The sequence below is a fragment of the Scyliorhinus torazame genome, chromosome 22, assembly GCF_047496885.1.
Source record: "Scyliorhinus torazame isolate Kashiwa2021f chromosome 22, sScyTor2.1, whole genome shotgun sequence".
Taxonomy (NCBI): domain Eukaryota; kingdom Metazoa; phylum Chordata; class Chondrichthyes; order Carcharhiniformes; family Scyliorhinidae; genus Scyliorhinus; species Scyliorhinus torazame.
The window spans coordinates 40282119-40309788 of record NC_092728.1 but is presented as its reverse complement, the minus strand read 5'-3'; the positions used below and the strand labels follow the sequence as shown (position 1 = coordinate 40309788).

General features: G+C 50.9%; 1 protein-coding gene across 1 annotated transcript in view; it reads left to right on the top strand.

Annotated features, from left to right (window-relative positions):
* Positions 1-10708: 10708 nt before the first annotated feature.
* Positions 10709-27670, top strand: part of LOC140399026 (ectonucleoside triphosphate diphosphohydrolase 2-like) — a 124470-nt gene continuing 107508 nt past the window's right edge. The window contains exon 1 of the mRNA XM_072488087.1: positions 10709-10994. Coding sequence (XP_072344188.1) covers positions 10881-10994 — 114 coding nt within the window. The 5' untranslated portion in view covers positions 10709-10880. The remainder of the gene's footprint in view (positions 10995-27670) is intronic.

Here is a 27670-nt window from a genome sequence, read left to right as displayed (position 1 = left end):
GCTAGTCTGGTCAAGCCAGTAGGAGGTTATCAGTTAGATTAATAGAGTGTTAACCCATAGCAAATTATGTACAGCAATCAGCAAGTTCAATAAAACTGTGTTGGTCCATCTCCTGTGTCAGAAGCCTGTTTCTAGTTTCACTGCATCCAGTTGCAGTCAACGTTGAACCAACTCACATAACACATCACCGGGTTCGATTCTGACCTCACGTGACTGCTTGTGTGGAGTTTGCGCTTTCTCCCCGTGTCTGCGTGGGTTTCCTCCGGGTGCTCTGGTCTCCTCCCACAGTCCACAGATGTGCAGGTTAGGTCGATTAGCCATGATAAATTGCCCCTTAAATGTCCAAAGATTTGGTTGGGTTCCAGAGATAGAGCAGAGGATTGGGCCTAGGTGGGGTACTCTTTCAAAAGTTTGATGCAGACTCGGTGGGCCGAATGCCCCCCTTTTGCACTGTAGGGATTCTAAGATTGAAAATCAAACTCCTTTCTTATATAGAGCAGCCTTAACCTGATTAAAGGCCCCTCGCTTCCTTGCCAGCTCGGCTCCCAAATCCTGCAAAATCCTCACAAGGTTACACTCCCATTTCAACTCGCAGTTTTCTTTCGCCTACTCCAGGATCTTCTCCGTCTCCCTAAAGCTGTGGAAGAACAATAAGCACTCGAGATGGCTCATTCAGCAAGGTTTCGGTGGACCCTGTCCAGCTCCAGAGGGGATGCAGATTTGACCTCAGCCGTCATCTTCTGAAACATCTGCGACAAATATTCAGTGGTCTTCAGGCCCTCCACTTCATCCGGTAACACCCACGATTCGGAGGTTCTGCCTCCCTGACTCTAGCTCGTCGACCTTAGCCTTAAATTGTTTAGATAAGCCACCACCGCCACCTCAGTTTCCAATGATGCAACCTTGCATGGTCAGGGCCATCTCCACCTCCTCAAGCCCCTCACCATGTTTCCTTACTACTTCGGAAGTTTTGTCAAGTTTTTCTGAATGGGGCCCAGCGTATCCTCAATCTATTCTAGCAGCCTCTCTGACATCACCTTCCAATGCCTTTCAAAATGCTTCTCAACCTCACTTCTTTAAATAAAAAATATGTTCAATAAGGCATTTATAAAGAAACATCAAACAAAACCACATCCAGGGTGAAAAAGATAACCAACAGGAGAACAAGGCGTGCCTCAATAAATAGCCAACAACCGCACCCCGCCCTCCCTACCATACAACCCCCGCCCCTCCCGCCCACCTTCTGTGCCTCGGCTTTTTCTAGTTAACCCTAATCGCCCCCCCCCCCCCCCCCCCCCGTAGACTTAACTGTCCTGGAAGAAATCAGTGAACGATTTCCATCTCCGGGCGAACCCGTCCATTTAGGAGGCAAATTTAATTTTCTCCAATCTAAGGATTCCCGGCTTGGGCTACTGTCTGTGTGGAGTTTGCAAATTCTCCCCGTGTCTGTGTGGTTTTCCTCCAGGTGCTCTGGTTTCCTCCCACAAGTCCCGAAAGACGTGCTGTTGGGTTGATTCGGCATTCTGAATTCTCCCTCTGTGTACCCAAACAGGCGCCGGAATGTGGCGACGAGGGGATTTTTACAGTAACTTCATTGTAAGCCTACTTGTGACAATAAAGATGATTATTATTGATATGTGATAAATGTCTTTCAACATTTCTTTCTTCGAGTCATTTGATACCCAATGCGTTTTCCTAACCATCCCATGCCCTACCGTTGGTGTCTCATGTGCTACCTGCAGTACTTCCCTCGGACTCTCTGTAATCATGGATGAAGCTACAACTTCACTCTTCCAAATCAGTCCACAGAATTCTACTCTATCCACTGGGAATTTCTTAAACACTCCCAACAACTACTGGACCTGACACTAAATCACAATCCAATTGTACTTTATACCATGGAACTAGGATTCAATTTCCACCTATCACATTCACTAATACCTTGGGCTGGATTCGCCATTTGAGAGAATAGGTCCCCACGCCGGCGTAAAAACGATGGTGTTTTACGTCAGGAAAACTGGCGCAAAACGGTCACCGATTTCCTGCTCCGGGGGTGGGGGGTGACTAGCAGCCAGGTAGCATAGAGCTCCCAGCTCCAGGTGCCAATATGGCCCGGCGGTGGCCTGCACCATGCTTAATGGTGGATGCAGTCCATGGACCTAGACCGCAAAACTACGGCCGACTCACGCGCCCCGGACTGCCCCCCGCCCCCCCACAGCCCGGAATGAAGACCCCCTGCTTGTGGATTGCCTCTCCTCCAACTGTGGCGGCGCTGGACTGAGTCCGCAGCCACCACGCTGAGTTCCCGATGGGTGAGGCCATGAAAGTCCCTCGCCTTGGGAACTCGGCCGGTCGGGGACGGAGCATGAAAAATGATAATGAAATGAAAATTGCTTATTGTCACAAGTAGGCTTCAAATGAAGTTACTGTGAAAAGCCCCTAGTTGCCACATTCCGGCACCTGTTCGGGGAGGCTGGTGCGGGAATTGAACCGTGCTGCTGGACTGCCTTGGTCTTCTTTAAAAGACAGCTCTTTAGCCCTGTGCTAAATGCTGGGCTAGCCTCGGCCAATGGCTTGAGGCCGTGGATACCTTTTCAGGGGGCGGAGCATCGAAAAAGCGGTGCCGCCCCCGATTTTGTCGTCATCGGGGATTCTCCGTCCCGTCGCCAAATGCGATTTCGGCATCGGGGATCAGAGAATCCAGCCCCTTAGCTTTCATTGAGCTCTCTGGAAGGAAAACCAAGTCCTTCTCCAGTAAGAGAGTTTGAGTGGCCCCGTGTCCCTTAAGATAGTTATGGATTTGGCTACATCAGATGTTAAAAATGGGGTGATCTCCCCCAGACAAAAACCCTGCATGTCTCTCCTCATTCATCACACCTGCTCCCACAGTGTTTACTTCAGGTCTCCTAAGACCAGTGAAAGCTACAGTCTGCCCTGTAGCATTCTCCACTTTGGTTCCCTTTGCAGAATCCTCCTTATAAACTCTCACAAGTCCCATGGGTTTGCCTTGAAACTTCTATATTGCAGAACAAACGTGTACCACCTTATTACAATGGTAACACCTAGACTTTCGAGTCTCACTTCACTCTCAGTACCTTTCTTCTTTGTTTGAGGAGGAGATCCGGGAACATTCCCAGCTACCCATTCCTTACCTTGGCTACCTGCCTTCCTTTCACTCTCCCACTTCCTATCCTTTTCAATATTATGGGGGTGATGGAACAAAGGTTTAAATTTATGGATTAGCTCATAATCGGCAGCCATATTTGTTGCCTGCCTATCAGTCATCACCCTCTGGTCTTCAACATAAGAACAAAAGAACATAAGAACTAGGAGCAGGAGTAGGCCATCTGGCCCCTCGAGCCTGCTCCGCCATTCAATGAGATCATGGCTGATCTTTTGTGGACTCAGCTCCACTTTCCGGCCCGAACACCATAACCCTTAATCCCTTTATTCTTCAAAAAACTATCTATCTTTATCTTAAAAACATTTAATGAAGGAGCCTGTACTGCTTCACTGGGCAAGGAATTCCATAGATTCACAAACCTTTGGGTGAAGAAGTTCCTCCTAAACTCAGTCCTAAATCTACTTCTCCTTATTTTGAGGCTATGCCCCCTAGTTCTGCTTTCACCCGCCAGTGGAAACAACCTGCCCGCATCTATCCTATCTATTCCCTTCATAATTTTATATGTTTCTATAATATCCCCCCTCATCCTTCTAAATTCCAACAAGTACAGTCCCAGTCTACTCAACTTCTCCTCGTAATCCAACCCCTTCAACTCTGGGATTAACCTAGTGAATCTCCTCCAGTGCCAGTACGTCCTTTCTCAAGTAAGGAGACCAAAACTGAACACAATACTCCAGGTGTGGCCTCACTAACACCTGATACAATTGCAGCATAACCTCCCTAGTCTTAAACTCCATCCCCCTAGCAATGAAGGACAACATTCCATTCACCTTCTTAATCACCTGTTGCACCTGCAAACCAACTTTTTGCGACTCATGCACTAGCACCCCCAGGTCTCTCTGCACAGCAGCATGTTTTAATATTTTATCATTTAAATAATAATCCCTTTTGCTGTTATTCCTACCAAAATGGATAACCTCACATTTGTCAACATTGTGTTCCATCTGCCAGACCCTAGCCTATTCACTTAGCCTATCCAAATCCCTCTGTAGACTTCTGCACTTTTTGCTTTACCACTCATCTTAGTGTAGTCTGCAAACTTGGACACATTGCCCTTGGTCCCCAACTCCAAATCATCTATGTAAATTGTGAACAATTGTGGGCCCAACACTGATCCCTGAGGGACACCACTAGCTACTGATTGCCAACCAGAGAAACACCCATTAATCCCCACTCTTTGCTTTCTATTAATTAACCAATCCATTATCCATGCTACTACTTTACCCTTAATGCCATGCATTTTTATCTTATGTAGCAACCTTTTGTGTGGCACCTTGTCAAAGGCTTTCTGGAAATCCAGATATCCTGACATACCACGTCCATTGGCTCCCTGTTATCTAACGCACTGGTAATGTCCTCAAAGAATTCCACTAAATTAGTTAGGCACGACCTGCCCTTTATGAACCCATGCTGCTTCTGCCCAATGGGACAATTTCCATCCAGATGCCTCGCTATTTCTTCCTTGATGATAGATTCCAGCATCTTCCCTACTACCGAAGTGAAGCTCACTGGCTTATAATTACCCGCTTTCTGCCTACCTCCTTTTTTAAACAGTGGTGTCACGTTTGCTAATTTCCAATCTGCCGGGACCACCCCAGAGTCTAGTGAATTTTGGTAAACTATCACTAGTGCATTTGCAATTTCCCTAGCCATCTCTTTTAGCACTCTGGGATGCATTCCATCAGGGCCAGGAGACTTGTCTACCTTTAGCCCCATTAGCTTGCCCATCACTACCTCCTTACTGATAACAATCTTCTCAAGGTCCTCACCTGTCATAGCCTCATTTCTATCAGTCACTGGCATGTTATTTGTGTCTTCCACTGTGAAGACCGACCCAAAAAACCTGTTCAGTTCCTCAGCCATTTCCTCATTTCCCATTATTAAATCTCCCTTCTCATCCTCTAAAGGACCAATATTTACCTTAGCCACTCTTTTTTGTTTTATATATTTGTAGAAACTTTTACTATCTGTTTTTATATTCTGAGCAAGTTTACTCTAATAATCTGTCTTACTCTTCTTTATAGCTTTTTTAGTAGCTTTCTGTTGCCCCCTAAAGATTTCCCAGTCCTCTAGTCTCCCACTAATCTTTGCCACTTTGTATGCTTTTTCCTTCAATTTGATACTCTCCCTTATTTCATGAGATATCCATGGTCGATTTTCCCTCTTTCTACCGTCCTTCCTTTTTGTTGGTATAAACCTTTACTGAGCACTATGAAAAATCGCTTGGAAGGTTCTCCACTGTTCCTCAACCGTTTCACCATAAAGTCTTTGCTCCCAGTCGTCCTTAGCTAGTTCTTCTCTCATCCCATTGTAATCTCCTTTGTTTAAGCACAAAACACTAGTGTTTGATTTTACCTTCTCACCCTCCATCTGTATTTTAAATTCCACCATATTGTGATCGCTCCTTCCGAGAGGATCCCTAACTATGAGATCATTAATCAATCCTGTCTCATTACACAGGACCAGATCTAGGACCGCTTGTTCCCTCGTAGGTTCCATTACGTACTGTTCTAGGAGACTATCGTGGATACATTCTATAAACTCCTCCTCAAGGCTGCCTTGACCGACCTCGTTAAACCAATCGACATGTAGATTAAAATCCCCCATGATAACTGCTGTACCATACTACATACATCCGTTATTTCTTTGTTTATTGCCTGCCCACCATAATGTTACTATTTGGTGGCCTATAGACGACTCCTATCAGTGACTTTTTCGCCTTACTATTCCTGATTTCCACCCAAATGGATTCAACCTTATCCTCCATAGCACTGATGTCGTCCCTTACTATTGCCCGGATGTCATCCTTAAATAACAGAGCCATACCACCTCCCTTACCATCCACTCTGTCCTTCCGAATAGTTTGATAGCCTCGGATATTTAACTCCCAGTTGTGACCATCCTTTAACCATGTTTCAATAATGGCCACTAAATCATAGTCATTCACGATGATTTGCGTCAACTCATTTACCTTATTCCGAATACTACGAGCATTCAGGTAAAGTACACTTGGCTTTTTTACCTCTGTTTTGAATCTTAACAGATAGTAACCTCGATCAGTAACCTCTCCTAAGTTATATTTCCTCTTAACTTTTCTCCTAATTTTCCTTGTTGTTGAACCCATATCTTCATGTAACAACCTGCCACGTCGCTTACCATTAATGTTTTTACTTCCCGTTTTATTCCTTTCAGTATTACTGGGCCTAGTCACTGAGCTCCCCTCAGTCACTGTGCCTTGTACTGTCACCCTTTTTGATTTTTGACTATGGCTTCTCTGCCTTACACTTTCCCCCCTTCCTGCCTTTTGTTTCTGTCCCTGTTTTACTACCTTACAACTTCCTGCATCGGTTACCATCACACTGCCACACTAGTTTAAACCCTCCCCAACAGCTCTAGCAAAGACCCCCCTAGGACATCGGTTCCAATCCTACCCAGGTGCAGACCGTCTGATTTGTACTGGTCCCACCTCCCCCAGAACCGGTTCCAATGGCCCAGGAATTTGAATCCCTCCCTCTTGCACCATCTCTCGAGCCACACATAGGTTCTTATCATCGAAGGAATGGAATTCTTCATTTCCTCTAAGAGAATGACTTCTCTCAGAGCCTCATAGGTAGTTGCAACTTACAATGCGCGTAACCATATGTCAAAATTGTTCTGCTTAACCCTTTTGAAATCGGCATACTTCTGTTCTTATGAACCAATTCATATGCACCCAGAATAACCCTTTTCTTACCTCATCATAATTCTTAGACTGCCGCTCTGACAGGGAAGCATAAACTTCCTGTGCCCGCCCCGTCAGTTTACTCCACATGGGTAATGTCTACTTTGCTATTGGACACTCTATTTGAGTTGCAATTTTCTCAAAAGCCCTAAAAAAAAATTCCATCGCCTTCTCCTCAAATTTTGAGAGGATTGTATAAATTTAAACATGTCACCTCTGGGTTACGTTCTAAGGTTGAGCTCCCCCCTAGTTCCCGGCAGCTCCCCTATAATTTCCAATACCTTAAACTGGAATTCTCCCTCATTTGCTTTTTCCTCTCCCTCATTTGCTTTTTCCTCTCTCTAATTCCAACCTCCTCATTTCCACCTCCATTTCTTTTTCCTCTTCTCCATTTATTTTTCCATTCTTTTTAATTCTCTTTCATGCTTGAAATGCAACCGAATTCTCTCCAGCTCATTTTCCCCACCAGTAAATGTCCTTGATGCTACACTATCTTGTGTTTTTTTCAGTTTTAAAAGCTGAACAATTGCATCAGTTATCTCCATCTCCCTAGCTCTAGCTGGTATCTCTATTTTTAATTCCCCTTCCAATTCGACTACCTTGTCTGTTCAAAGCTTTTTTAAATAAACCAGAGACAAGTCGTCCACTTGAAGGAAACCCTTAGCAGTTCCCAAGTCATCTTGTTATATTGCTGCAAACCTGGTTTCTCATTTTTAATTCATACTGTCATCTCAATTTTGATGTCTCCCCTTCCAAAGTTCCCAACCCAAGCCCCCAAATTATGTTACAACACCTTGTGCACAGTCAATTCCAGCCCCACTTGTCCCGGAGTCACAACACAAATTAATTAACCAATAATCCTTAGAAAAATACCCAATGTCTTTGGCCCTTGGCTGCCCAATAATTACGGTCACCAGGTTTGTAAATTAAAACACAATCAGTTTATTTATAACAAGAACTATAATGAAATATTCAGTAAATACAATTGCCTAACTATTATCTAATTCCTAACTACCCACTTTAACTTGCCCCCAAGCTTCACACACACACACACGCACACACACACACACACACACACACAGAGGGGCGGAAAGGGGTACAAACTGTAAGTAAAAGGGAGAGTCTTTGTTTCAGGTGGTGAGTTTTAGTACCATATTCCTCTTCCTCCTTTGCTTTCAGTTTGAGGGCTTTTACCAAAGATTCATTCAGGCCTCTGTAATTCAGGCTACAGAACCCATAGACTTTCTGGAGAGAGAGAGAGCAGGATACTGTCTTTGTCTGGAGCTATAATGGTTTTCCTGTCGATTCATTCATTCAGATTCTCTGCAGTTTCAGAAATACAGCATTCACATCTTTTCTGGAGAAAACACAGAGGAGTCAAACTGCTCCCTGAGGGTTCTGGGAACCATCCCACTGGGATAAGATCCAATCACTATCTGTGCCATGCAGAGTACGACCTTTTGGCTAATCCATTGGCCAGCAGCCAGTCAGTCGAACCGAGTCCCACCCCACCTCTGTCTCTGGTGCTGAAAAAATTCCTGTTCAAACCAGCAGAGACGAGCAAAGCCCCTGAAACTTCTGAATTCTGCTGTTTGACTTGAAGACACATGTCCAATAATCATCTGGAAAAATAAAAGAAAGAGGAAATAAGGGAATAATCAGAAAGGACCCTTACATGAGGGAGCGCTGCACTAGTCCAGGGTGTTGTAACATTCGGTGTTGACCCTCTGACAGTGCAGCACGCCCTCAGTACTGACCCTCTGACAGTGCACCATTCCCTCAGTACTGACCCTCTGACAGTGTATCACTCCCTCAGTACTGACCCTCTGACAGTGCAACACTCCCTCAGTACTGACCCTCTGACAGTGCAACACTCCCTCAGTACTGACCCTCTGACAGTGCAGCACTCCCTCAGTGCTGACCCTCTGACAGTGTATCACTCCCTCAGTACTGACCCTCTGACAGTGCAGCACTCCCTCAGTACTGAACCTCTGACAGTGCAGCACTCCCTCAGTACTGACCCTCTGACAGTGCAGCACTCCCTCAGTACTGACCCTCTGACAGTGTATCACTCCCTCAGTACTGACCCTCTGACAGTGCAGCACTCCCTCAGTACTGACCCTCTGACAGTGTATCACTCCCTCAGTACTGACCCTCTGACAGTGCAGCTCTCCCTCAGTACTGACCCCTTGGCAATCCAGCACTCCCTCGGTACTGACCCTCTGACAGTGCAGCACTCCCTCAGTGCTGACCCTCTGACAGTGCAGCATTCCCTCAGTACTGACCCTCTGATGAGTGCAGCACACCCTCAGTGCTGATCCTCTGACAGCGTATCACTCCCTCAGTACTGACCCTCTGACAGTGCAGCTCTCCCTCAGTACAGACCCTCTGACAGTGCAGCGCTCCCTCAGTACTGACCCTCTGACAGTGCAGCACTCCCTCAGTACTGACCCTCTGACAGAGCAGCACTCCCTCAGTACTGACCCTCTGACAGTGCAGCGCTCCCTCAGTACTGACCCTCTGACAGTGCAGCACTCCCTCAGTACTGACCCTCTGACAGTGCAGCACTCCCTCAGTACTGACCCTCTGATAGTGGAGCACTCCCTCAGCACTGCCCCTCTGACAGTGCAGCACTCCCTCAGATCTGACCCTCTGACCGTGCAGCGCTTCCTCAGTACTGACCCTCTGATAGTGGAGCACTTCCTCAGCACTGCCCCTCTGACAGTGCAGCACCCCCTCAGTACTGACCATCTGACAGGGCAGCACCCCCTCAGTACTGACCATCTGACAGGGCAGCACTCCCTCAGTACTGACCCTCTGACAGTGCAGCACTCCCTCAGCACTGACCCTCTGACAGTGCAGCCCTCCCTCAGTACTGACCCTCTGACAGTGCGGCACTCCCTCAGTACTGACCCTCTGACAGTGCAGCACTCCCTCAGTACTGACCCTCTGACAGTGCAGCACTCCCTCAGTACTGACCCTCTGACAGTGCAGCGCTCCCTCAGTACTGACCCTCTGACAGTGCAGCACTCCCTCAGTACTGACCCTCTGACAGTGCAGCCCTCCCTCAGTGCTAACCCTCTGACAGTGCAACACTCCCTCAGCACTGACCCTCTGACAGTGCAGCTCTCCCTCAGTGCTGACCCTCTGACAGTGCAACACTCCCTCAGTACTGTCCCTCTGACAGTGCAGCCCTCCCTCAGTGCTGACCCTCTGACAGTGCAACACTCCCTCAGTACTGACCCTCTGACAGTGCAGCACTCCCTCAGTGCTGACCCTCTGACAGTGCAGCCCTCCCTCAGTGCTGACCCGCTGACAGTGCAGCACTCCCTCAGCACTGTCCCTCTGACAGTGCAGCCCTCCCTCAGTGCTGACCCTCTGACAGTGCAACACTCCCTCAGTACTGACCCTCTGACAGTGCAGCACTCCCTCAGTGCTGACCCTCTGACAGTGCAGCACTCCCTCAGTACTGACCCTCTGACAGTGCAACACTCCCTCAGCACTGACCCTCTGACAGTGCAGCCCTCCCTCAGTGCTGACCCTCTGACAGTGCAATACTCCCTCAGTACTGACCCTCTGACAGTGCAACACTCCCTCAGTGTTAATCAGTGAGGTTTGGGATTGAGCACAGGGGCAGGTCATTACTTGCTGTCAGTTGTGACACAAGCTTCGGTCTGCGTGTTTCCCACACTCTGGGCTCTCGCGGAGACGTTCTGTCCACATGTGGCCCCTCTCCAGATGTTCTCTGCTGACTGTCCGGAGAGCCTGGGAGTGGACAGGGTAGCGCAGGAGCAAAGAAGGCTCTGCTCTCTCTCTCTCTGCACACTCCGAGTTCCGGGGCAATAGCGGCATAGTGAATGGAGGAGTGCCTGCCATTCACACACACAGCAACAACCAATCCCTTCGCAGCTCTTGCTGAGTCTGTCTGCGATTCAGCTCCACCAGCAGCAGCATCGCCTTCAGCGGAACCTCACTATGCCTGGCATTTATCATCTCCTCATTTCAGTGGCTCTCGGTCTTTTGGGATTGTTGGGAATCATCCTGCTGTGTGCAACGACCCGGGACCTGGAACAATCTCCTCCTCACAAGGTGAGTCCTGTCCACTCACCTTCCTGTAGCTACAGGGTGAACACCTGGAACCCGTGCCTGACAGCCTCGCCTCCCTCTTAGCTGTCAGTCTGCACCGCCAGCCTGGGAAACAGTCACAGCTCCAAAATTTACCGTTTTACAGACACTTTCAGCTCAGCATAGGGCGGCGGCCGGGGGGTCGGGGGCGGAATGGGGTGTATTGCCCCTAGCGACCTGGAGAACCCAGTGTGTTTCCAGCGCCCAGTGTGTTTCCAGCGCCCAATGTGTTTCCAGAGCCCAGTGTGTTTCCAGCGCCCAGTGTGTTTCCAGAGCCCAGTGTGTTTCCAGCGCCCAGTGTGTTTCCAGAGCCCAGTGTGTTTCCAGCGCCCAGTGTGTTTCCAGCGCCCAATGTGTTTCCAGAGCCCAGTGTGTTTCCAGCGCCCAGTGTGTTTCCAGAGCCCAGTGTGTTTCCAGTGCCCAGTGTGTTTCCAGCGCCCAGTGTGTTTCCAGAGCCCAGTGTGTTTCCAGCGCCCAGTGTGTTTCCAGAGCCCAGTGTGTTTCCAGCGCCCAGTGTGTTTCCAGCGCCCAATGTGTTTCCAGAGCCCAGTGTGTTTCCAGCGCCCAGTGTGTTTCCAGAGCCCAGTGTGTTTCCAGTGCCCAGTGTGTTTCCAGAGCGCAGTGTGTTTCCAGAGCCCAGTGTTCCCAGTGCCAATGTGTTTCCAGAGCCCAGTGTGTTTCAAGGGCCCAATGTGTTTCCAGCGCCCAGTGTGTTTCCAGCGCCCAATGTGTTTCCAGAGCCCAGTGTGTTTCCAGCGCCCAGTGTGTTTCCAGAGCCCAGTGTGTTTCCAGTGCCCAGTGTGTTTCCAGAGCCCAGTGTGTTTCCAGAGCCCAGTGTTCCCAGTGCCAATGTGTTTCCGGAGCCCAGTGTGTTTCAAGGGCCCAATGTGTTTCCAGCGCCCAATGTGTTTACAGCGCCCAGTGTGTTTCCAGAGCCCAGTGTTCCCAGTGCCAATGTGTTTCCAGAGCCCAGTGTGTTTCCAGCGCCCAGTGTGTTTCCAGAGCCCAGTGTGTTTCCAGTGCCCAGTGTGTTTCCAGAGCGCAGTGTGTTTCCAGTGCCCAGTGTGTTTCCAGAGCCCAGTGTGTTTCCAGTGCCCAGTGTGTTTCCAGAGCCCAGTGTGTTTCCAGTGCCCAGTGTGTTTCCAGTGCCCAGTGTGTTTCCAGAGCCCAGTGTGTTTCCAGAGCCCAGTGTGTTTCCAGAGCCCAGTGTGTTTCCAGAGCCCAGTATGTTTCCAGAGCCCAGTGTGTTTCCAGTGCCCAGTGTGTTTCCAGTGCCCAGTGTGTTTCCAGAGCCCAGTGTGTTTCCAGAGCCCAGTGTGTTTCCAGAGCCCAGTGTGTTTCCAGAGCCCAGTATGTTTCCAGAGCCCAGTGTGTTTCCAGAGCTCAGTATGTTTCCAGAGCCCAGTGTGTTTCCAGAGCCCAGTGTGTTTCCAGAGCCCAGTATGTTTCCAGAGCCCAATGTGTTTCCAGAGCACAGTGTGTTTCCAGTGCCCAGTGTGTTTCCAGAGCCCAGTGTGTTTCCAGAGCCCAGTGTGTTTCCAGAGCCCAGTGTGTTTCCAGAGCCCAGTGTGTTTCCAGTGCCCAGTGTGTTTCCAGTGCCCAGTGTGTTTCCAGAGCCCAGTGTGTTTCCAGAGCCCAGTGTGTTTCCAGAGCCCAGTGTGTTTCCAGAGCCCAGTATGTTTCCAGAGCCCAGTGTGTTTCCAGAGCTCAGTATGTTTCCAGAGCCCAGTGTGTTTCCAGAGCCCAGTGTGTTTCCAGAGCCCAGTATGTTTCCAGAGCCCAATGTGTTTCCAGAGCACAGTGTGTTTCCAGTGCCCAGTGTGTTTCCAGAGCCCAGTGTGTTTCCAGAGCCCAGTGTGTTTCCAGAGCCCAGTGTGTTTCCAGAGCCCAGTATGTTTCCAGAGCCCAGTGTGTTTCCAGAGCCCTGTATGTTTCCAGAGCCCAGTGTGTTTCCAGAGCCCAGTATGTTTCCAGAGCCCAGTGTGTTTCCAGAGTCCAGTGTGTTTCCAGAGCCCAGTGTGTTTCCAGAGCCCAGTATGTTTCCAGAGTCCAGTTCGTTTCCAGAGCCCAGTGTGTTTCCAGAGCCCAGTGTGTTTCCAGAGCCCAGTGTGTTTCCAGAGCCCAGTGTGTTTCCAGAGCCCAGTATGTTTCCAGAGCCCAGTGTGTTTCCAGAGCCCAGTGTGTTTCCAGAGCCCAGTGTGTTTCCAGAGCACAATGTGTTTCCAGAGTCCAGTTCGTTTCCAGAGCCCAGTGTGTTTCCAGAGCCCAGTATGTTTCCAGAGCCCAGTGTGTTTCCAGTGCCCAATGTGTTTCCAGTGCCCAGTGTGTTTCCAGAGCCCAGTGTGTTTCCAGAGCCCAGTATGTTTCCAGAGTCCAGTTCGTTTCCAGAGCCCAGTGTGTTTCTAGTGCCCAGTGTGTTTCCAGAGCCCAGTGTGTTTCCAGAGCCCAGTTGTGGTGAATGTGTTGTATGAACCATTCACCGTGTATGTAACTGTATCACGCAGTTGCCTATGAGGGCTTCACCTATGAGGGCTTCACCTATGGACCATTGTAAGGTATTACCTGTGATGTATCATGTTGGTGCCTTTGTGGGCTCTGCCCCTGGCTCCTCCCCTTGAGGGGAGGTATAAAGAGCAATAGCCCTGTAGGCGGCTCCCAGTAGCAGAGCAGTCACAGGCAGGCACTGTTCTAGTCGATTAAAGTCACAGTTTACTTCTACTTCTTGTTTCGTGTGAATTGATGGTCACATCACCAGTGTGTTTCCAGTGCGCAGTGTGTTTCCAGTGCCCAGTGTGTTTCCAGGGCCCAATGTGTTTCCAGTGCCCAGTGTGTTTCCAGAGCCCAGTGTGTTTCCAGAGCCCAGTGTTTCCAGTGCCCAGTGTGTTTCCAGAGCCCAGTTCTTTCTAGAGCCCAGTGTGTTTCCAGAGCACAGTGTTCCCAGTGCCCAATGTGTTTCCAGTGTGCAGTGTGTTTCCAGTGCCCAATGTGTTTCCAGTGTGCAGTGTGTTTCCAGTGCCCAGTGTGTTTCCAGAGCCCAGTGTGTTTCCAGAGCCCAGTTTTTTCTAGATCCCAGTGTGTTTCCAGAGCACAGTGTTCCCAGTGCCCAATGTGTTTCCAGTGTGCAGTGTGTTTCCAGTGCCCAGTGTGTTTCCAGAGCCCAGTGTTTCCAAAGCCCACTGTGTTTCTAGAGCCCAGTTTTTTCTAGAGCCCAATGTGTTTCCAGAGGCCAGTGTTTCAAGGGTCCAATGTGTTTCCAGTGCCCAGTGTGTTTACAGACCCCAGTGTGCTTCCAGAGCCCAGTGTTCCCAGTGCCAATGTGTTTCCAGAGCCCAGTGTGTTTCCAGAGCCCAGTGTGTTTCCAGAGTCCATTGTGTTCCCAGTGCCTAGTGTGTTTCCAGTGCACAGTGTGTTTCCAGAGCCCAGTGTGTTTCCAAAACACAATATGTTTCCAGAGACCAGTGTGTTTCCAAAGCCCAATGTGTTTCCAGTGCTCAGTATATTTCTAGTGCCCAATGGATTTCCAGAGCCCAGTGTAAAGTGTTTCCAGTGCCCAATGTGTTTCCAGTGCCCAGTGTGTTTCCAGAGCCCAGTGTTTCCAGAGCCCAGTGTGTTTCCAGAGCCCAGTTTTTTCTAGAGCCCAGTGTGTTTCCAGAGCACAGTGTTTCCAGTGCCCAATGTGTTTCCAGTGTGCAGTGTGTTTCCAGTGCCCAGTGTGTTTCCAGAGCCCAGTGTTTCCAGAGCCCAGTGTGTTTCTAGAGCCCAGTTTTTTCTAGAGCCCAATGTGTTTCCAGAGCCCAGTGTTTCAAGGGACCAATGTGTTTCCAGTGCCCAGTGTGTTTACAGACCCCAGTGTGTTTCCAGAGCCCAGTGTTCCCAGTGCCAATGTGTTTCCAGAGCCCAGTGTGTTTCCAGAGCCCAGTGTGTTTCCAGAGTCCATTGTGTTTCCAGTGCCTAGTGTGTTTCCTGTGCACAGTGTGTTTCCAGAGCCCAGTGTGTTTCCAAAACACAATATGTTTCCAGAGACCAGTGTGTTTCCAAAGCCCAATGTGTTTCCAGTGCTCAGTATATTTCTAGTGCCCAATGGATTTCCAGAGCCCAGTGTAAAGTGTTTCCAGAGCCCAATGTGTTTCCAGAGCCCAGTATGTTTCCAGAGTCCAGTTCGTTTCCAGAGCCCAGTGTATTTCCAGAGCCCAGTATGATTCCAGAGCCCAGTGTGTTTCCAGTGCCCAGTGTGTTTCCAGAGCCCAGTATGTTTCCAGAGTCCAGTTCGTTTCCAGAGCCCAGTGTGTTTCCAGAGCCCAGTGTGTTTCCAGAGCCCAGTATGTTTCCAGAGTCCAGTTCGTTTCCAGAGCCCAGTGTGTTTCCAGTGCCCAGTGTGTTTCCAGAGCCCAGTGTGTTTCCAGAGCCCAATGTGTTTCCAGTGCCCAGTGTGTTTCCAGAGCCCAGTGTTTCCAGTGCCCAGTGTGTTTCCAGAGCCCAGTTTTTTCTAGAGCCCAGTGTGTTTCCAGAGCACAGTGTTCCCAGCGCCCAGTGTGTTTCCAGAGCCCAGTGTGTTTCCAGAGCCCAGTGTTTCCAGTGCCCAGTGTGTTTCCAGAGCCCAGTTTTTTCTAGAGCCCAGTGCGTTTCCAGAGCACAGTGTTCCCAGTGCCCAATGTGTTTCCAGTGCCCAGTGTGTTTCCAGTGCCCAGTGTGTTTCCAGAGCCCAGTGTTTCCAGAGCCCAGTTTTTTCTAGAGCCCAATGTGTTTCCAGTGCCCAGTGTTTTTACAGACCCCAGTGTGTTTCCAGAGCCCAGTGTTCCCAGTGCCAATGTGTTTCCAGAGCCCAGTGTGTTTCCAGAGTCCATTGTGTTTCCAGAGCCCAGTGTTTCCAGAGCCCAGTTTTTTCTAGAGCCCAATGTGTTTCCAGAGCCCAGTGTTTCAAGGGCCCAATGTGTTTCCAGTGCCCAGTGTTTTTACAGACCCCAGTGTGTTTCCAGAGCCCAGTGTTCCCAGTGCCAATGTGTTTCCAGAGCCCAGTGTGTTTCCAGAGTCCATTGTGTTCCCAGTGCCCAGTGTATTTCCAGTGCACAGTGTGTTTCCAGTGCCCAGTGTGTTTCCAGAGCCCTGTGTTTCCAGTGCCCAGTGTGTTTCCAGTGCGCAGTGTGTTTCCAGTGCCCAGTGTGTTTCCAGAGCCCAGTGTTTCCAGAGCCCATTGTGTTCCCAGAGCCCAGTGTGTTTCCAGTGCCCAGTGTTTTTCCAGAGCCCAGTGTGTTTCCAGAGCCCAATGTGTTTCCAGAGCCCTGTGTTTCCAGTGCCCAGTGTGTTTCCAGAGCCCAGTTTTTTCTAGAGCCCAGTGTGTTTCCAGAGCACAGTGTTCCCAGTGCCCAATGTGTTTCCAGTGCGCAGTGTGTTTCCAGTGCCCAGCGTGTTTCCAGAGCCCAGTGTTTCCAGAGCCCAATTTTTTCTAGAGCCCAATGTGTTTCCAGAGCCCAGTGTTTCAAGGGCCCAATGTGTTTCCAGTGCCCAGTGTTTTTACAGACCCCAGTGTGTTTCCAGAGCCCAGTGTTCCCAGTGCCAATGTGTTTCCAGAGCCCAGTGTGTTTCCAGAGCCCAGTGTGTTTCCAGAGTCCATTGTGTTCCCAGTGCCCAGTGTGTTTCCAGTGCCCAGTGTGTTTCCAGAGCCCTGTGTTTCCAGTGCCCAGTGTGTTTCCAGAGCCCAGTGTGTTTCCAGAGCCCAGTGTTTCCAGAGCCCAGTGTGTTTCTAGAGCCCAGTTTTCCCTAGAGCCCAATGTGTTTCCAGAGCCCAGTGTTTCAAGGGCCCAATGTGTTTCCAGTGCCCAGTGTGTTTACAGACCCCAGTGTGTTTCCAGAGCCCAGTGTGTTTCCAATGCCCAGTGTGTTTCCAATGCCCAGTGTGTTTCCAGAGCCCAGTGTGTTTCCAGTGCCCAGTGTGTTTCCAGTGCCCAGTGTGTTTCCAAAGCCCAGTGTTTCCAGGGCCCAATGTGTTTATAGAGCCCAGTGTGTTTCCAGTGCCCAGTGTGTTTCCAATGCCCAGTGCGTTTCCAGTGCCCAGTGTGTTTCCAGAGCCCAGTGTGTTTCCAGTGCCCAGTGTGTTTCCAATGCCCAGTGTGTTTCCAATGCCCAGTGTGTTTCCAGAGCCCAGTGTGTTTCCAGTGCCCAGTGTGTTTCCAATGCCCAGTGTGTTTCCAGAGCCCAGTGTGTTTCCAGTGCCCAGTGTGTTTCCAGTGCCCAGTGTGTTTCCAAAGCCCAGTGTTTCCAGGGCCCAATGTGTTTATAGAGCCCAGTGTGTTTCCAGTGCCCAGTGTGTTTCCAATGCCCAGTGTGTTTCCAATGCCCAGTGTGTTTCCAGAGCCCAGTGTGTTTCCAGTGCCCAGTGTGTTTCCAGTGCCCAGTGTGTTTCCAAAGCCCAGTGTTTCCAGGGCCCAATGTGTTTATAGAGCCCAGTGTGTTTCCAGTGCCCAGTGTGTTTCCAATGCCCAGTGCGTTTCCAGTGCCCAGTGTGTTTCCAGAGCCCAGTGTGTTTCCAGTGCCCAGTGTGTTTCCAGTGCCCAGTGTGTTTCCAAAGCCCAGTGTTTCCAGGGTCCAATGTGTTTACAGAGCCCAGTGTGTTTCCAGGGGCCTATGTGTTTCAATGCCGAGTGTGTTTCCAGTGCCCAGTGTGTTTCCAGAGCCCAGTGTTTCCAATGCCCAGTGTGTTTCCAGTGCCCAGTTTTTCCAGAGCCGTGTGTTTCCAAAGCCAGTGTTTCCAATGCCCAATGTGTTTCCAGAGCCCCGTGTTTCCAGAGCCGTGTGTTTACAGAGCCCCGTGTTTCCAGAGCTGTGTGTTTCTAGAGCCCAATGTGTTTCCAGAGCCCAGCCCAGTGTATTTCCAGAGGCCAATGTCTTTCCAGAGCCGTGTTTTCCAGAGACCATGTTGTTTCCAAAGCTCAGTGTCTTTCCAGAGTCCAGTTTGATCCTTGTCTGCCGTGTTTGCTGCCTCTGGTGTTTACCTAGCGTTTACTGTGTCCTTGTTTACCGTGACCCGTATCTGCCTTTCACCGTTTACGGTAGTTATTGTTACCCTTGTTAGCCGAGGCTAAGAGGAGAGTGCACAGACACAGAACAGGAGGAGTGTGCAGGGACAAAGATAAGGAGAAATGTGCAGAGTCACAGGACAGGAGGAGTGTGCAGAGATACAGGACAGTAGGAGTGTGCAGAGACACAGATCAGGAGTGTGCAGAGACACAGGGCAGGAGTGTGCTGAGACACAGATCAGGAGTGTGCAGAGACACAGGACAGGAGTGTGCAGAGACACAGATCAGGAGTGTGCAGAGACACAGATCAGGAGTGTGCAGAGACACAGATCAGGAGTGTGCAGAGACACTAGGGCAGGAGTGTGCTGAGACACAGATCAGGAGTGTGCAGAGACACAGGACAGGAGTGTGCAGAGACACAGGACAGGAGTGTGCAGAGACACAGATCAGGAGTGTGCAGTGACACAGGACAGGAGTGTGCAGAGACACAGATCAGGAGTGTGCAGAGACACAGATCAAGAGTGTGCAGAGACACAGATCAGGAGTGTGCAGAGACACAGATCAGGAGTGTGCAGAGACACAGATCAAGAGTGTGCAGAGACACAGGACAGGAGTATGCAGAGACACAGGACAGGAGTGTGCAGAGACACAGATCAGGAGTGTGCAGAGACACAGATCAAGAGTGTGCAGAGACACAGGACAGGAGTATGCAGAGACACAGATCAGGAGTGTGCAGAGACACAGATCAGGAGTGTGCAGAGACACAGGACAGGAGTGTGCAGAGACACAGATCAGGAGTGTGCAGAGACACAGATCAGGAGTGTGCAGAGACACAGATCAGGAGTGTGCAGAGACACAGATCAGGAGTGTGCAGAGACACAGATCAGGAGTGTGCAGAGACACAGATCAGGAGTGTGCAGAGACACAGATCAAGAGTGTGCAGAGACACAGATCAGGAGTGTGCAGAGACACAGATCAGGAGTGTGCAGAGACACAGATCAGGAGTGTGCAGAGACACAGATCAGGAGTGTGCAGAGACACAGGACAGGAGTGTGCAGAGACACAGATCAGGAGTGTGCAGAGACACAGGACAGGAGTGTGCAGAGACACAGATCAGGAGTGTGCAGTGACACAGATCAGGAGTGTGCAGAGACACAGGACAGGAGTGTGCAGCGACACAGGACAGGAGTGTGCAGTGACACAGATCAGGAGTGTGCAGAGACACAGGACAGGAGTGTGCAGAGACACAGATCAGGAGTGTGCAGAGACACAGATCAGGAGTGTGCAGAGACACAGATCAGGAGTGTGCAGAGACACAGGACAGGAGTGTGCAGAGACACAGATCAGGAGTGTGCAGAGACACAGATCAGGAGTGTGCAGAGACACAGATCAGGAGTGTGCAGAGATACAGATCAGGAGTGTGCAGAGACACAGATCAGGAGTGTGCAGAGACACAGATCAGGAGTGTGCAGAGACACAGATCAGGAGTGTGCAGAGACACAGATCAGGAGTGTGCAGAGACACAGGACAGGAGTGTGCAGAGACACAGATCAGGAGTGTGCAGAGACACAGATCAGGAGTGTGCAGAGACACAGATCAGGAGTGTGCAGAGACACAGATCAGGAGTGTGCAGAGACACAGATCAGGAGTGTGCAGAGACACAGATCAGGAGTGTGCAGAGACACAGATCAGGAGTGTGCAGAGACACAGATCAGGAGTGTGCAGAGACACAGATCAGGAGTGTGCAGTGACACAGATCAGGAGTGTGCAGAGACACAGGACAGGAGTGTGCAGAGACACAGATCAGGAGTGTGCAGTGACACAGATCAGGAGTGTGCAGAGACACAGGACAGGAGTGTGCAGAGACACAGGACAGGAGTGTGCAGTGACACAGATCAGGAGTGTGCAGAGACACAGGACAGAAGTGTGCAGAGACACAGATCACGAGTGTGCAGAGACACAGGACAGGAGTGTGCAGAGACACAGATCAGGAGTGTGCAGAGACACAGATCAGGAGTGTGCAGAGACACAGGACAGGAGTGTGCAGAGACACAGATCAGGAGTGTGCAGAGACACAGATCAGGAGTGTGCAGAGACACAGGACAGGAGTGTGCAGAGACACAGATCAGGAGTGTGCAGAGACACAGATCAGGAGTGTGCAGTGACACAGATCAGGAGTGTGCAGAGACACAGGACAGGAGTGTGCAGCGACACAGGACAGGAGTGTGCAGTGACACAGATCAGGAGTGTGCAGAGACACAGGACAGGAGTGTACAGAGACACAGATCAGGAGTGTGCAGAGACACAGATCAGGAGTGTGCAGAGACACAGATCAGGAGTGTGCAGAGACACAGATCAGGAGTGTGCAGAGACACAGATCAGGAGTGTGCAGAGACACAGGACAGGAGTGTGCAGAGACACAGGACAGGAGTGTGCAGAGACACAGATCAGGAGTGTGCAGAGACACAGGACAGGAGTGTGCAGAGACACAGGACAGGAGTGTGCAGAGACACAGGACAGGAGTATGCAGTGACACAGGACAGGAGTGTGCAGTGACACAGATCAGGAGTGTGCAGAGACACAGATCAGGAGTGTGCAGAGACACAGGACAGGAGTGTGCAGAGACACAGGACAGGAGTGTGCAGAGACACAGATCAGGAGTGTGCAGAGACACAGGACAGGAGTGTGCAGTGACACAGATCAGGAGTGTGCAGAGACACAGATCAGGAGTGTGCAGAGACACAGGACAGGAGTGTGCAGTGACACAGATCAGGAGTGTGCAGAGACACAGATCAGGAGTGTGCAGAGACACAGGACAGGAGTGTGCAGTGACACAGATCAGGAGTGTGCAGTGACACAGATCAGGAGTGTGCAGTGACACAGATCAGGAGTGTGCAGAGACACAGGACAGGAGTGTGCAGAGACACAGATCAGGAGTGTGCAGAGACACAGATCAGGAGTGTGCAGTGACACAGATCAGGAGTGTGCAGAGACACAGATCAGGAGTGTGCAGAGACACAGATCAGGAGTGTGCAGAGACACAGATCAGGAGTGTGCAGTGACACAGATCAGGAGTGTGCAGAGACACAGATCAGGAGTGTGCAGAGACACAGATCAGGAGTGTGCAGAGACACAGATCAGGAGTGTGCAGAGACACAGATCAGGAGTGTGCAGAGACACAGATCAGGAGTGTGCAGAGACACAGATCAGGAGTGTGCAGAGACACAGATCAGGAGTGTGCAGAGACACAGGACAGGAGTGTGCAGAGACACAGATCAGGAGTGTGCAGAGACACAGATCAGGAGTGTGCAGTGACACAGATCAGGAGTGTGCAGAGACACAGGACAGGAGTGTGCAGAGACACAGATCAGGAGTGTGCAGAGACACAGATCAGGAGTGTGCAGAGACACAGATCAGGAGTGTGCAGAGACACAGATCAGGAGTGTGCAGTGACACAGATCAGGAGTGTGCAGAGACACAGGACAGGAGTGTGCAGAGACACAGATCAAGAGTGTGCAGAGACACAGATCAGGGGCGTCATTCTCCGACCCCCCCGCCGGGTCGGAGACTGGCCGTTGGCCGCCGTGAATCCCGCCCCCGCCCCCGCCGAAGTCTCCGGTACCGGAGATTGGGCGGGGGCAGGAATCGGGCCGCGCCGGTTGGCGGGACCCCCCGCTCAATTCTCCGGCCCAGATGGGCCGAAGTCCTGCCCAGAAATTGCCTGTCCCGCCGGCGTAAATTAAACCTGGTATTTACCGGCGGGACCAGGCGGCGTGGGTGGGCTCCGGGGTCCTGGGGGGGGGCGCGGGGCGATCTGACCCCGGGGGGTGCCCCCACGGTGGCCTCGCCCGCGATCGGGGCCCACCGATCCGCGGGCGGGCCTGTGCCGTGGGGGCACTCTTTCCCTTCCGCCTCCGCCACGGCCTCCACCATGGCGGAGGCGGATGTGACTCTCCCCACTGCGCATGCGCGGGAAACTGTCAGCGGCCGCTGACGCTCCCGCGCATGCGCCGGGAAACTGTCAGCGGCCGCTGACGCTCCCGCGCATGCGCCGCATTTCCGCGCCAGCTGGCGGGGCAACAAACGCCATTTCCGCCAGCTGGCGGGGCGGAAATCCCTCCGGCGTCGGCCTAGCCCCTCAGTGTTGGGGCTCGGCCCCCAAAGATGCGGAGCATTCCGCACCTTTGGGGCGGCGCGATGCCCGTCTGATTGGCGCCGATTTGGGCGCCAGTCGGCGGACATCGCGCCGTTGGGGGAGAATTTCGCCCCAGGAGTGTGCTGAGACACAGATCAGGGGCGAGATTCTCCGACACCCCGCCGGGTCGGAGAATCTCCGGGGGCTGGCGTGAATCCCGCCCCCGCCAGTTGCCGAATTCTCCGGCACCGGATATTCGGTGGGGGCGGGAATCGCACCGCGCCGGTTGGCGGGCCCCTCCCAAGCGATTCTCCGGCCCGGATGGGCCGAACTCCCGCCGCTAAAATGCCTGTCCCGCCGGCCTAAATTAAACCACCTACCTTACCGGCGGGACAAGGCAGCGCGGGCGGGCTCCGGGGTCCTGGGGGGGTGCGGGGCGATCTGGCCCCGGGGGGTGCCACAACGGTGGCCTGGCCCGCGATTGGGGCCCACCGATTCGCGGGCTGGCCTGTGCCGTGGGGGCACTCTTTCCATTCCGCCTCCGCCACGGTCTCCACCATGGCAGAGGCAGAAGAGACCCCCTCCACTGCACATGCGCGGGAATGCCGTCAGCGGCTGCTGACGCTCCCGCGCATGCGCCGCCCGGAGATGTCATTTCCGCGCCAGCTGGCGGGGAACCAAAGGCCTTTTCCGCCAACTGGCGGGGTGGAAATTCGTCCGGCGCCGACCTAGCCCCTTAAGGTTGAGGCTTGGCCCCCATAGATGCGGAGCATTCCGCACCTTTGGGGCGGCGCGATGCCCGTCTGATTTGCGCCGTTTAGGGCGCCAGTCGGCGGACATCGCGCCGTTTCCGGAGAATTTCGCCCCAGGAGTGTGCAGAGACACAGATCAGGAGTGTGCAGAGACACAGATCAGGAGTGTGCAGAGACACAGATCAGGAGTGTGCAGAGACACAGATCAGGAGTGTGCAGAGACACAGATGAGGAATGTGCAGAGACACAGATCAGGAGTGTGCAGAGACACAGATCAGGAGTGTGCAGAGACACAGATCAGGAGTGTGCAGAGACACAGATCAGGAGTGTGCAGAGATACAGATCAGGAGTGTGCAGAGATACAGATCAGGAGTGTGCAGAGATTCAGATCAGGAGTGTGCAGAGATACAGATCAGGAGTGTGCAGAGACACAGATCAGGAGTGTGCAGAGACACAGGACAGGAGTGTGTAGAGATACAGATCAGGAGTACATTGAACATAGAACATAGAAAATACAGCACAGAACAGGCCCTTCGGCCCACGATGTTGTGCCGAACCTTTGTCCTAGATTAATCATAGATTATCATTGAATTTACAGTGCAGAGGGAGGCCATTCGGCCCTTTGAGTCTGCACCGGCTCTTGGAAAGACACCCTACCCAAACTCAACACCTCCACCCAACACCAAGGGCAATTTTGGACAATAAGGGCAATTTATCATTGGCCAATTCACCTAACCTGCACATCTTTGGACTGTGGGAGGAAACCGGAGCACCCGGAGGAAACCCACGCAGACACGGGGAGGACATGCAGACTCCGCACAGCCAGTGACCCAAGCCGGAATCGAACCTGGGACCCTGGAGCTGTGAAGCAATTGTGCTATCCACAATGCTACCGTGCTGCCCTTAAGAACAAATAAATCTACACTATATCATTTTACCGTAATCCATGTACCTATCTAATAGCTGCTTGAAGGTCCCTAATGTTTCCGACTCAACTACTTCCACAGGCAGTGCATTCCATGCCCCCACTACTCTCTGGGTAAAGAACCTACCTCTGATATCCCTCCTATATCTTCCACCTTTCACCTTAAATTTATGTCCCCTTGTAATGGTTTGTTCCACCCGAGGAAAAAGTCTCTGACTGTCTACTCTATCTATTCCCCTGATCATCTTATAAACCTCTATCAAGTCGCCCCTCATCCTTCTCCGTTCTAATGAGAAAAGGTCAAGCACCCTCAACCTTTCCTCGTAAGACCTACTCTCCATTCCAGGCAACATCCTGGTAAATCTTCTTTGCACCTTTTCCAAAGCTTCCACATCCTTCCTAAAATGAGGCGACCAGAACTGTACACAGTACTCCAAATGTGGCCTTACCAAAGTTTTGTACAGCTGCATCATCACCTCACGACTCTTAAATTCAATCCCTCTGTTAATGAACGCGAGCACACCATAGGCCTTCTTCACAGCTCTATCCACTTGAGTGGCAACTTTCAAAGATGTATGAACATAGACCCCAAGATCTCTCTGCTCCTCCACATTGCCAAGAACTCTACCCTGTATTCCGCATTCATATTTGTCCTTCCAAAATGGACAACCTCACACTTTTCAGGGTTAAACTCCATCTGCCACTTCTCAGCCCAGCTCTGCGTCCTATCTATGTCTCTTTGCAGCCGACAACAGCCCTCCTTACTATCCACAACTCCACCAATCTTCGTATCGTCTGCAAATTTACTGACCCACCCTTCAACTCCCTCATCCAAGTCATTAATGAAAATCACAAACAGCAGAGGACCCAGAACTGATCCCTGCGGTACGCCACTGGTAACTGGGATCCAGGCTGAATATTTGCCATCCACCACCACTCTCTGACTTCTATCGGTTAGCCAGTTCATTATCCAACTGGCCAAATTTCCCACTATCCCATGCCTCCTTACTTTCTGCATAAGCCTACCATGGGGAACTTTATCAAATGCCTTACTAAAATCCATGTACACTACATCCACTGCTTTACCTTCATCCACATGCTTGGTCACCTCCTCAAAGAATTCAATAAGACATGTAAGGCAAGACCTACCCCTCACAAATCCGTGCTGACTATCCCTAATTAAGCAGTGTCTTTCCAGATGCTCAGAAATCCTATCCTTCAGTACCCTTTCCATTACTTTGCCTACCACCGAAGTAAGACTAACTGGCCTGTAATTCCCAGGGTTATCCCTAGTCCCTTTTTTGAACAGGGGCACGGCATTCGCCACTCTCCTATCCCCTGGTACCACCCCTGTTGACAGTGAGGACGAAAAGATCATTGCCAACGGCTCTGCAATTTCATCTCTTGCTTCCCATAGAATCCTTGGATATATCCCGTCAGGCCCGGGGGACTTGTCTATCCTCAAGTTTTTCAAAATGCCCAACACATCTTCCTTCCTAACAAGTATTTCCTCGAGCTTACCAATCTGTTTCACACTGTCCTCTCCAACAATATCGCCCCTCTCATTTGTAAATACAGAAGAAAAGTACTCGTTCAAGACCTCTCCTATCTCTTCAGACTCAATACACAATCTCCCGCTACTGTCCTTGATCGGACCTACCCTCGCTCTAGTCATTCTCATATTTCTCACATATGTGTAAAAGGCCTTGGGGTTTTCCTTGATCCTACCCGCCAAAGATTGTTCATGCCCTCTCTTAGCTCTCCTAATCCCTTTCTTCAGTTCCCTCCTGGTTATCTTGTATCCCTCCAATGCCCTGTCTGAACCTTGTTTCCTCAGCCTTACGTAAGTCTCCTTTTTCCTCTGAACAAGACATTCAACCTCTCTTGTCAACCATGGTTCCCTCACTCGACCATCTCTTCCCTGCCTGACAGGGACATACATATCAAGGACACGTAGCACCTGTTCCTTGAACAAGTTCCACATTTCACTTGTGTCCTTCCCTGCCAGCCTATGTTCCCAACTTATGCACTTCAATTCTTGTCTGACAACATCGTATTTACCCTTCCCCCAATTGTGAACCTTGCCCTGTTGCACGTACCTATCCCTCTCCATTACTAAAGTGAAAGTCACAGAATTGTGGTCACTATCTCCAAAATGCTCCCCCACTAACAAATCTATCACTTGCCCTGGCTCATTACCCAGTACTAAATCCAATATTGCCCCTCCTCTGGTCGGACAATCTACATACTGTGTTAGAAAAGCTTCCTGGACACACTGCACAAACACCACCCCATCCAAACTATTTGATCTAAAGAGTTTCCACTCAATATTTGGGAAGTTAAAGTCGCCCATGACTACTACCCTATGACTTCTGCACCTTTCCAAAATCTGTTTCCCAATCTGTTCCTCCACATCTCTGCTACTATTGGGGGGCCTATAGAAAACTCCTAACAAGGTGACTGCTTCTTTCCTATTTCTGACTTCAACCCATACTACCTCAATAGGGTGATACTCCTCGAACTGCCTTTCTGTAGCTGTTCTCCTATCTCTAATTAATAATGCCACCCCCCCCACCTCGTTTACCACCGTCCCTCATCTTATTGAAACATCTATAACCAGGGACCTCCAACAACCATTTCTGCCCCTCTTCTATCTAAGTTTCCGTGATGGCCACCACATCGTAGTCCCAAGTACCGATCCATGCCTTAAGTTCACCCACCTTATTCCTGATGCTTCTTGCGTTGAAGTATACACACTTCAACCCATCTCCGTGCCTGCAAGTACTCTCCTTTGTCAGTGTTCCCTTCCCCACTGCCTCATTACACGCTTTGGCGTCCTGAATATCGGCTACCTTAGTTGCTGGACTACAAATCCAGTTCCCATTCCCCTGCCAAATTAGTTTAAACCCTCCCGAAGAGTACTAGAAAACCTCCCTCCCAGGATATTGGTGCCCCTCTGGTTCAGATGCAACCCGTCCTGCTTGTACAGGTCCCACCTTCCCCAGAATGCGCTCCAATTATCCAAATACCTGAAGCCCTCCCTCCTACACCATTCCTGCAGCCACGTGTTCAACTGCACTCTCTCCCTATTCCTAGCCTCGCTATCACGTGGCACCGGCAACAAACCAGAGATGACAACTCTGCCTGTCCTGGCTTTTAACTTCCAGCCTAACTCCCTAAACTTGTTTATTACCTCCAGACTCCTTTTCCTACATATGTCGTTGGTACCAATGTGCACCACGACTTCTGGCTGCTCCCCCTCCCCATTAAGGATCCTGAAGACACGATCCGAGACATCCCTGGCCCTGGCACCCGGGAGGCAACATACCTTCCGGGAGTCTCGCTCGCGACCACAGAATCTCCTATCTATTCCCCTAACCATTGAATCTCCTACAACTATTGCTTTTCTATTCTCCCCCCTTCCCTTCTGAGTGTGCAGAGACACAGGACAGGAGTGTGCAGAGACACAGATCAGGAATGTGCAGAGACACAGATCAGGAGTGTGCAGAGACACAGATCAGGAGTGTGCAGAGACACAGGACAGGAGTGTGCAGAGACACAGGACAGGAGTGTGCAGAGACACAGATCAGGAGTGTGCAGAGACACAGATCAGGAGTGTGCAGAGACACAGATCAGGAGTGTGTAGAGACACAGATCAGGAGTGTGCAGAGACACAGGACAGGAGTGTGCAGAGACACAGATCAGGAGTGTGCAGAGATACAGATCAGGAGTGTGCAGAGACACAGGACAGAAGTGTGCAGAGACACAGATCACGAGTGTGCAGAGACACAGATCAGGAGTGTGCAGAGATACAG